At 36.7% G+C, this 10,283-nt stretch overlaps 1 protein-coding gene across 1 annotated transcript; it reads right to left on the bottom strand.

Moving 5' to 3' along the window:
• Nucleotides 1-1,246: 1,246 nt before the first annotated feature.
• Nucleotides 1,247-10,026, bottom strand: LOC143546269 (ABC transporter C family member 4-like). Its single transcript, XM_077037970.1, has 11 exons — nt 7,851-10,026; nt 5,823-6,143; nt 5,653-5,739; nt 4,945-5,571; nt 4,606-4,770; nt 4,232-4,526; nt 3,938-4,152; nt 3,559-3,864; nt 2,825-2,888; nt 2,505-2,744; nt 1,247-1,597 (listed from the first exon to the last, which is right to left on the bottom strand). The coding sequence occupies exons 1-11, from the start codon at nt 9,924-9,926 to the stop codon at nt 1,497-1,499; spliced, it is 4,497 nt and encodes a 1,498-aa protein (XP_076894085.1). The 5' UTR covers nt 9,927-10,026; the 3' UTR covers nt 1,247-1,496.
• Nucleotides 10,027-10,283: the final 257 nt, after the last annotated feature.

Genomic DNA, 10,283 nt, shown 5'->3' on the forward strand with positions numbered 1-10,283 from the left:
ATCATTTAATGCATTAGTTTTACATAAGGTTTAATGGGATTGCTGAATTTATTTTCGAGGACCCTTTACATTTATTTTATTTTTTTTGTTTTTTTGGAACGACCAACCAAGTAACGACGGATACTTTGTACGCGGCCTCCATTGGCTAAAGGTAGCTCGATCAGGCCACAAGTCCGAACGGACGGAGCCCCTAGCGGTCCATCTATTGGATTCCCCGGATAAAACCCGACCCCCACGCCCGTCAAACGGCACGACAGCGAGGAGCCGGTAAAACCGGGTGAGATAAGGACTTGAACCTTGTCAAGCCAGAGTCATCCCTCATATCTCTCATATAAATTGGTGATAGTGAGGTTTGAACCACCTACATCTCACTAGTAAAGTGAGTGCTTTACCATTGAGCCATATCCAATTTATATTTTTTATTTTGTTTTTATTAGATAGGCATTAAAAGATTATATTATGTAAAGTTAGATTAGAAGTATAATTGGGTTCGGGAGTGAATTGTTATTTCCGTCCCCCGTGATTTGCTTAGTTTTGTTATTTCCGTCCAATTTTTTTAGCTATTTTTGTCCTCCTGGCTTTTTTATTTTTTGTCCTAGTTCAAATCACTAACTCTGTTAGTTGACTTATGGACGAAAATGGCAGTATACCCCAAAGTACATAAGCTAATTTTAAACGACATTAACGTTATAACAATAAAAACAACAAAATATAATAATAAAAACAAATACAATAATAGCTGACCGTTAATCGATGAATCGTGAAGCTCTCCTAGCATTCTTGATAGCAAATTGTTTGAACACCTCTTCGCAGTTTATATTATCCAAATATCCAATCGTTCGACCAACTAGTGAAACAACCATAAAATATAATAATCAAATAATTAAAACTTAAAATCATACCTTGGTGAGTCACGGAGTTGGTATGGGGGTGGTCGGTGTTCTGTTCGGTGGCGCCGGCGGTTGTGGATTGCTGGAGATGATGGTGACTGGTGGCAGCGAACTAAAGGAAGGTTGGAGCTTGGAAGGAGCAACGAGAACGATGAAGCGTCGCCATATAGCATATACCAGTATTTTGATCGGCATTTTTTTAATTGATTGTTTTTTAAATATTATTTATGCCATTTTGGTTTGGGCTTGGTAACCAAAATTTATCCAATTGATTATGAATAAAAAAAAAATTGGCATGTTAATTGATTGCTCATTTTGATCAAGTTTCTGTTTAATAAGATTGAATACAAATCAAGTGCTTGATAAAATGCCTAAATGAAACCTGCAATTAAATGTATTGTCACATGAACTTATTTAGAAATTGCAACCACCAAAATTACACTGTAGAATAATAATGAATCATCTCAACGTAATAGAATTCAAATGGCAAACTTTTAGACACAAGTTTAGCATAATATCATTACCACATACTAGACAACTGATTCATCAAAACTGTCAAATCACAAGCCTCTTCTTAAACCTTATGCTTTCATTTGACTTAACTGTTTATAAACCAGAGGACCGGTTCGCATACTCCTGAACCAAAGCCCCAAATAGTGACGGTCTCTCGATCAACCGCGATGGTTTATCAAATTCTTTCGCGTAACCTGTTTAAAACAAAACAAGTGAATTCAAGTTTAAAACCACATATTCAACAACTATTATTTAGATAAGGACATAAGGTTAGTTAATAGTTATTAGTGTTACTAACTTAGGGGAAGGTTAACGTACAAATGAAAATAACGTGTTAAACGTGAGAATCAAGTAGAGTAATTATATATACAAGTAGAGTAATTATCATAGAGTAATTACAATTACTCTATGATAATTACTCTACTTGTATATATAATTACTCTACTTGATTCTCACGTTTAGCACATTAATTTCATTTGTATTTGATCCAAATCCTACTAACTTATTATTAGAATTTATTAGTACACGCCCCGCAGGCTAAGTTAGGTTTATCTAGGTTTCTAGTTTCTTTTACTGACGTTGGATATATTAATTCCAGTCTTTCACAGATAAGTAGGCCTGTAAATGAACTGAACGTTCACGGAACCGTTTGATGGAAAGTTCGTTTATTTAATAAACAAGTGAACATGAACACATGCCTCGTTTAATCATTTATGTTTGTGAACGATGAATTATGATCGTTTCTTTTTGTTCCTTTACGTACATTTATCTTCACATTAGTTTAAGTTCGTTCATTAATATAATCATTTAGTATACTTAGGCATGTTACAATTTAGGTTAGTTTTGTTTAATTGAGATATCTCCTCTTACAATTTAGTGTAGTTTTATCTAACTTTTAGGCACACCATATTAATTGGTGTGCGCTCTGTTTGTTCATTGATGTCCGTCACCCGTTTGTTTATACTATTAACGAACGGACATAAACGAGCATGAACAAGCTCATTTTCTTAACGAACAAACATGAACAAGAAAACCCATTTGTTTATATGTTCGTTTGGTTCGTTTACAAGCCTAAAGATAAGAAAAAGAGTTATCAGTTACCAGCATCGACGACGAGCACACGGTCGCAGTCCATCACAGTTGGTATTCTATGAGCAATGCTAATAATGGTACAGTCGGCAAAGTCCTCGCGTATAATTTTCTGAATTACTGCATCGGTTTGTGAATCAACAGAAGCAGTTGCTTCGTCCATGAACAACAGCTTGCTGTGCTTCAACATCACTCTTCCCAAACAAAGAAGCTGTCTTTGTCCCACACTCCAGTTTTCACCATTATCAACAACTAACAAAAAACAAACAAGATCAATATGTTACTTTAAACACACACCCCGACGTCTATTGTTAAATAACTGTTTTTAGTACCTGCAGAATCTAGTTTTCCTGGTTTTGCAGCTACAACATCATTAAGCTGGCATCGCTCAAGGGCCTGCAAAACAAAATTTCGCGTGAGATAAATACTAAATAGGCTTGTAAACGAATCGAACGTTCAGTGAACGGTTCGTGAATTGCTTGGCAGAAAGTTTGGTCATTTTGTTAAACAAAAAAAACATGAACACGTGTCTCGTTTGTTACTTTTATGATCATGAACGTTTGTTTATTTAAATTTGTTTTTTGTCATTAGTTTTCATTTGTTTAGGCCCAACACGTTGTTCTTCACATTACTTTTAACTAGTTTTAGCTTAGTTATGCTCGTTCATCTATGTTCAGCTATGTTTGTTCGTTGATGTTCGTTTATACTATAAACGAACAAACAAAAACGTGCATGAACATGTTCATTTTCTTAACAAACGGCAGAAACAATAAAACATCGTTTGTTTAATTGTTCGTGTCTGACCGGTTGTTCGGTTTAAGTTAAGAGAATGAACACGAACATCGCTTGGTTTGTTTACAAACCTAGAGATGAATCAATGGAGGCCAAAGATGTTAGACATCATTATAGGTGCATCCATGAAAACTGTTGAATATAGTAATTGATATTGTATTTTCAGGGTACATTTGTATGTAGTATACTAGTATATATTTAGTGTCATTATAATGATTCAGTTAAAAATGTAGTCATTTTCACAAGAAGTAATAAAAAAACAAATAAGTTTTACCCTCCAGATCTCTTCATCAGTATGTTGACCAATGGGGTCAATATTGCTTCTAACAGTGCCTTCAAAAAGAATTGGTTCTTGAGGAATGATCCCAAATCTTGACCTTAGATCATGCAATCCAAGGGTGTTGATGTTGATACCATCGATGATGATACTCCCGCCAGATGGCTCCACCAACCGAAACAGAACCTGGATCAAAGTTGACTTTCCACCACCGGTCCTACCAACCACACCGATCTTTTCGCCTCCTTTAATGCTTAGTGTAATCCCTTTAATAACCAGAGGCGTGTTGTGCCGATACCTCACCTGTTTTCAAAACAAAACATTCAGAAACTTTAACTTTAAAATGAACATAAGATACGAGCTTAGATTAAGTTACCTGAAGATCTTTGAGTTCTACATTGCCACGAGAAGGCCAATTTGAAGGAGGAGGGTTATCTTTTTTCACCCATTCGGCCTCTGAAGGTAGGACGGTGAACTGTTTAATTCTTTCAACCGAAACCATTCGGTTTTCAACAAAGCTGCTAAAGAATACAGCCGAAAACAAAGCTCCGTTGAGTGATAATCCATACGAGAGTGATAATCCAACATTTTCTGTAATCCATTTTATGATTATTTCTCTAAAGTTTCAGATAAATTAAACATGGTGTTGCAGATGCATAAATATACATACCTGGTTTAACAATGCTGCTAGGCAATAAAATCATGAAAGTAGTGGAAATACATAGATATAAGCTTCCAATGAACTCTAACCGAAATCCTAACCACTCATTGGATCCATTGTTGTGGAAATCCATTCTTAGATTCCCGTTCACGCGATCAACATTTTCTACAATAAACATGTCCTGTTTCCTAAAGCATCTTATCGTCATAACGCCTGAGATACTCTCTGAGAAATGGTGAATAACAGGGGCTTTTGTGATTGAGTCAAGCCGTGTTATTTCACGAGACGATGAAAGATAGAACCTCTGATAAAGTTAATTAATTAGTTCAAATGTTAAAATCTAGTAAGTAGTTCACTAACTGCATAACATAAATGAAACATACCCGATACCAGTAATTGAGCCAAGCAAGTGGAATCAATAAGAAGACAGTCGGCCAAGCGTACTGGCAAGTGATGATAATAATGCCTAGCAATGCTATGTATAGAGAAAGAGTGATGCTCATTAAGAAAGGAATGAATGTATCGACGTTGGTTTGATCACTTGATGCCTGAAAAGATAGTCACTCAAAGTTAGTTGTTATTAAATATACTTATTTAATAATATTGTGTAGTTATGGTTTAATTGCGTTATGCTTGATATCATATAGGTATATGTAGTATGGTTTCTACTTAAAGCATTCAAATATTAATTTCCAAAAAGGGAAAGTTTTGAGAATATTCACCCTGCTAAGAATTCTTCCAGAAGGGGTGGTGTCGAAAAAAGACATTGGAGCACGAAGTACGCTGTTAAGCATCTGCTTGAAAAATACCTGACTAGTTACTTGACCAACGATTGCTGCAGACATGAATCTAGTGAATACCAAAACGAAAGATAAACAGACTATAGCTACATAGACTTCTATAAACAGTGAAGGACTGTAAGAGGCAGCACGAGCATCAGCAGTTTCGTATGACAACCAGTAATCGCTTGCCATCACCGTAGCTTGCCACAGTAATGCGAGTGATACAACAATAGCCGGACCCCACCATCCGAAAGCCTCAGTGACAAAAGCCTTATAAACACCTAAGCTGACTCTTCCGGTTTCCTTCTCCTCTTCTTTGATCAACTTTGAGGATCCTCCGACAGAACTAGATTTGGATTGTTCTGACGCCTTTTGATCTTTTTCGTGGTGGTGTTGGCTAGGAGACTTTGGAACAGCTTTAGGGGATACAATATCTGATGTGGTGGGTTCCATTTCTACTTGTTGCATAGAGGTCTCATGGGCAGAAACTAAATCTTTAAAATTCGTACCCGTTTCTAGTAGTTCATCGTACTTTCCTGATTCGACAATCATCCCATCTCGCATAACCTGACAGAGTTCAAGTTAAATTAAATTAATTAAAGTATGTGCATACAAACAATGTCAAAGATTATGATATAATATACTTACTAGGATTTTATCAACATTATGGAGGAAATCAACTTGATGCGTGACGAGTAATATTGTCTTGTCTCGTAGAGCCCCCCTCACACATTCCTACAATCGAAGCTTAAAAACAAAACTGTTAGAATTACAACTCGAAACAAATGAATAAATTTTGTTCTAATGTGCATGATCACCTTAAATATTTCAGAACCCGTGTGAGCATCGACAGCACTAAAGACATCATCAAGAAGATAAATGTCACAATCTTGATAAACAGCGCGTGCAAGTTGAATCCTCTGCTTCTGGCCACCACTGAGGTTAATCCCACGCTCTCCGATCTCAGTTTGATCTCCAAATTCCATCATTTCTAAATCTTTCTCCAAGCAACAGTTCTTGATCGCGTCATTGTATTTACGCCTATTCATTGGCAAACCGAATAAAATATTATCTTGAATCGTCCCGTTTTGAATCCATGCTGATTGTGCAACATACGCGGTGCTCCCACATACCCTCACCTGTTTGTTACAAGATCATCAACAAAGGGTAGGACATGCATTAGTTGACATATCATGTAATCAAGAAATGATAACCCAACAAGTTTAGGGAATTTTCAACCAAAATAATAATAAATAAATAAATAAATCAAAGCCCACATGGACATGTTTCTACGTTATGTCGACCGTGTGGATACTGTAGGAACATGACACATGACATTTTGTGTTATTTGATAATCTACATCTTACATGACATAACTAAACTAAAAACCCCCCTCAAAAACCAAATCTAAAGACTTAACCGAATTTTTTTTAATGAACGAGTGATGCTAGATAAACATTCTGGTTTTTATTTTTGCGTTTTTATATTATTTTTATTCTTTTTTTAGGGTTTTTTTTCCCTACAAAAAAGATGTGATGTAGTTTATCGATGGTGCATAACAGGATGGAGAGAGATGTTCAAGGGCTCGGAAAGGGGTTCTTCATTTCACACTTTTTTGGAGTTTCTTTTTTAACATAACTCTATATATGTATGTGTGGTATATGTATGTATGTGTATATATAAAAGCTTTAGAACCCATGTGAATATGTGATGCACGAGATTCTTAAAAGAAATACAATTAAGCCATAAAAAAATAAATGATTAAATTGAAAAAAAAACTATATTTATCAAATTAAATTTTTAATAAGTTCAAATTATATTTTTTAATGGAATCTTTATACGAATGCGCGGTGTATTCTCACGCAATTTCTTAATAATCACGAAAAAGATACACATAGCGACTATAATTTGTATTTATATTTTCCTATGAAATAACGAATTTTAACAAAAGATGATGAAGATATTTTATTATGAATAACATAAGAAAAGATCATATATAAAATTAGCATGAATAAAATACGCTTTTGTATTATAATATCGAAGGAGATGGATGAAAACTTCATAGATCCATGAAAGTTGAATAAATATGCGAGAATAAAATTGCTATTCATATATTTTTTTTGTTATCTTAATCATCTTATACCTATAAATATCGTTCGATGAACTTTACCACATTCATCAACTACTCTAAAAATGTATATAAATTGATTTAATAAAAAAAAGGTTAGATCTGATTTCATTTAAGATATAAATATCTTGATTATATTGACATAAATATTTGTATAATTTTAATCTTTATAATTTAAGTAATTAGTTATTAGATTAAAGGATGAATTGATATGTTTTAACTACACTAACATAAATATGTTTTCATTAAAATAAAAGAATAGTTTGTGCTGGAAATTCAGGCTATGAATGAAACTTCATGCTGACCTCCCCATTTCCATCTTTGCCATTAAGTAGTCAAAATTCTCAAAATAGCCATCAAGAATGTTCTTCATTGATTTCCGTCGGATTCGACGGTTTTTTAACGAGTTTTGTCATATCTGACGGTTCTTTAACGAGTTCCATCAATTCTGAGGGTTCTTGATAGCTGTTATTGGAATTTTGACTAATTAATGGCTAAAATTGAATATAAGAATTTCAACATGACTATTTCAAAGATTTTCCCAATCAAAACATACAGTCAGCTTGTTTGGTCGTAAAGGACTGAAAAGATATTTGGTTCATAAAAAACACCTCGCATCAAATTGACTATGATATGACGGAGAGGAGAGGAGAGGAAATAATAATAATAATTTAAAAAATTTTTCATTAAACTCAAAACGTTTACAAGTAGTAAGTACCTTCCCGGAGATTTTGTGCATTTCGCCGAGAATTGCGGCAAGAAGAGATGATTTCCCAGAACCGACAGTCCCAACAATTGCCGCAAGTTGTCCTTTTTTGATGTCAATGTTCAAGTTCATGACTACAGCACCATTAGCAGCTTCATCATCCCAGCTAAAAGACCCATCTCTAACCTCCACCGCGGTCGCGCCGTCGCCACTCTCCGGCAGCCTCTCCACCGCCCCCTCATCCAACTCCTGAGTCAGCATAAACCTATCCAATCTCCCCAACGATATCACAGCCTGCGATAGCGCGATCATCGACTGAGGGAACGTCCGAATGGGCTCTTGCAACGTCTTAAACAACGCCGTCGCTGTGAAAACAGTGCTCGAAGTTAGCGGGATCCCAAGTAGTACCGCGCTCCCAAAGGTGAGCGCGGACACTAGCAATGGGGTACTCCATAAAATAATCGTGTTCCCGTTTATGGCGTACCCGAACTTCTTTAACCACCCGAATTCTAACTCGCGAAACGCTTTAATCCGCTTTTTAAAGTGTTCTTCCCACGCTTGAAACTTGATCACCCTCATGTTATTAAGCGTCTCATTCATCGCTTTCATCCGCTTGTCCCGGTTTTGCATAAGACGAAACTGGAACCTGTTCATCAAGTTATTACCAAATATCACGCATGTAAGAACCAACACTAGCCCAACCAACGCTACCACTGCTGGCAACCCAATGTATGTGTAAAGAATAATAAGTGCCAATGCAACTTGTAGAGGCATAACCCAAACAGCATGCAAATGAACCATCATATCAGCCACTTGTTGAGCATCCACCGCCATGTAGTTCACTATCTGACCGATACCGTGCGATTGCCTGGCCGAACACGAGAGGCGCAACCCCTTTTTGTACAATGATGTTATTAACGTCGACCGGATCATCATCCCGAGCTTCTGGCAGTGGAAATTGAACTGGTGGGATGCCAACCCTTCAATAAACTTTGCAACTAGAAGTGTTAGTATCAAATAAAACCCTTCGAACGGTGACGATCTAGTCCCAGCCGTGTAATCAACGAACCGCTGGATCAACAAAGGCCCGACATACGTGACCGAGAGCTTTATAAGTGCAAGGCACGCGTTAAATAACACAGATGCCCAGAAACTTCGGATAAGCGTGATTCGGACAGGATGCTGCTGGTTTTCATTCGGTTTAGGCCAGTTTCGTTCGAATAGGCTTGCCAATTTCTCGGCCCGATGCTCGGGTGATAGCGTCGGGATGTCTACTACCTTTAGAGGGGTTTTGTACCCTTTGGATAACAATGGGTTCAACCATAGCCAAAATAATTTTGATATGATTGATGCTGTAGCCCATCCACTTACAATTGACACCTTCTCGTCATCGTTACCGTTACCGTTACCATTATCATTTCTAGATATTCGAACACCAGTTGAGCCAATCATGGATGCAATAAACAGGTATCCCGAAAACAATACAGAGATGACCGAAACTATGTCCGAAGCGTTCCCGATACTATAAACGAGCCGGATAATACCCGAACAAGCCAACAATACAACGAGGATGAAATTGACAACCCAGAAGACACGAAGCGTGATTGAATGAGTTATGGTTTGATGTTTCTTCTGGCGGTAGACTAAAACAGTGATTATAAGAAAACTTAAAGCTTGAATTAGCCAAGAAGTCCCATTAAGCGCCTTCCAAGACGACTCGGTGTTTTCGGAGAATCCCAAAACTGATGCAACAATAAACAACACTGTTAATATGATAGCTGCAGACAGAGACAACTTATACCAAATATTGGTGTGAGTGTGACTGTGAACAGTTCTGTTTTTAGCAATAAAAGGCTCATCAACGGGTGATGTGTTGGAAGTGTATCTTGAATACAGCTTTCGGACAGCGAAAACGAAGAGGACGAGGAGGAAGAGGAGATCAACGGCGGAGAGAAGAGCTCTTTGTGGGCATGGAGAGAGGAAGATGAATCTCAGCCATTGAAAAAAAAGTGAAGCGCCTGATGCGTTGTGTGACACGGAATAGGATGAAGAACAAGAAACAGAGATTAACCAACAAGGTGACGTCATCTTTGATATGGAATCAAAAATGGCATCAATGGATTGGTTTGGTTTGTGAGAGAGAGGTTTTGGTTTCTTTTATGCACCTCTACCAACTTCTTCTTCATCCATGGAGTGTGTATATGTATAAGTAGGAGTGGATTGTAATGGGACGTGATGTTGTTAATTATTCATATTTGGCGTCTTCCATTTGACTTTGGAATGGATGATTAGACCGTTAACACTAACCTTAAATGTCACTTTTAACATTTTGTAAACCAAATTAATTGTTTTTTTTATCATAAAGCGGCGGGCAAATGAAGAATTAAAATAAATGGGATATATATTTTTTCTTTTTTGAATGATCATTTGGATCATTGGTTTGGT

Source organism: Bidens hawaiensis, unplaced genomic scaffold (assembly GCF_021521415.1).
Source record: "Bidens hawaiensis isolate Kalapana, Puna unplaced genomic scaffold, B.hawaiensis_p1.1 tig00014295_1, whole genome shotgun sequence".
Taxonomy (NCBI): Eukaryota; Viridiplantae; Streptophyta; class Magnoliopsida; order Asterales; family Asteraceae; genus Bidens; species Bidens hawaiensis.

What these genes read in the sequence shown, in the direction of transcription:
- LOC143546269 (XM_077037970.1), bottom strand. Translation starts at nt 9,926, where the DNA reads ATGACGTCACCTTGTTGGTTAATCTCTGTTTCTTGTTCTTCATCCTAT. An exon ending in CGGGTTCTGAAATATTTAAG is followed by an intron (nt 5,740 to 5,822) that starts GTGATCATGCAC and finishes CTTCGATTGTAG; the next exon opens with GAATGTGTGAGGGGGGCTCT. An exon ending in TAGCAGCATTGTTAAACCAG is followed by an intron (nt 4,153 to 4,231) that starts GTATGTATATTT and finishes AATGGATTACAG; the next exon opens with AAAATGTTGGATTATCACTC.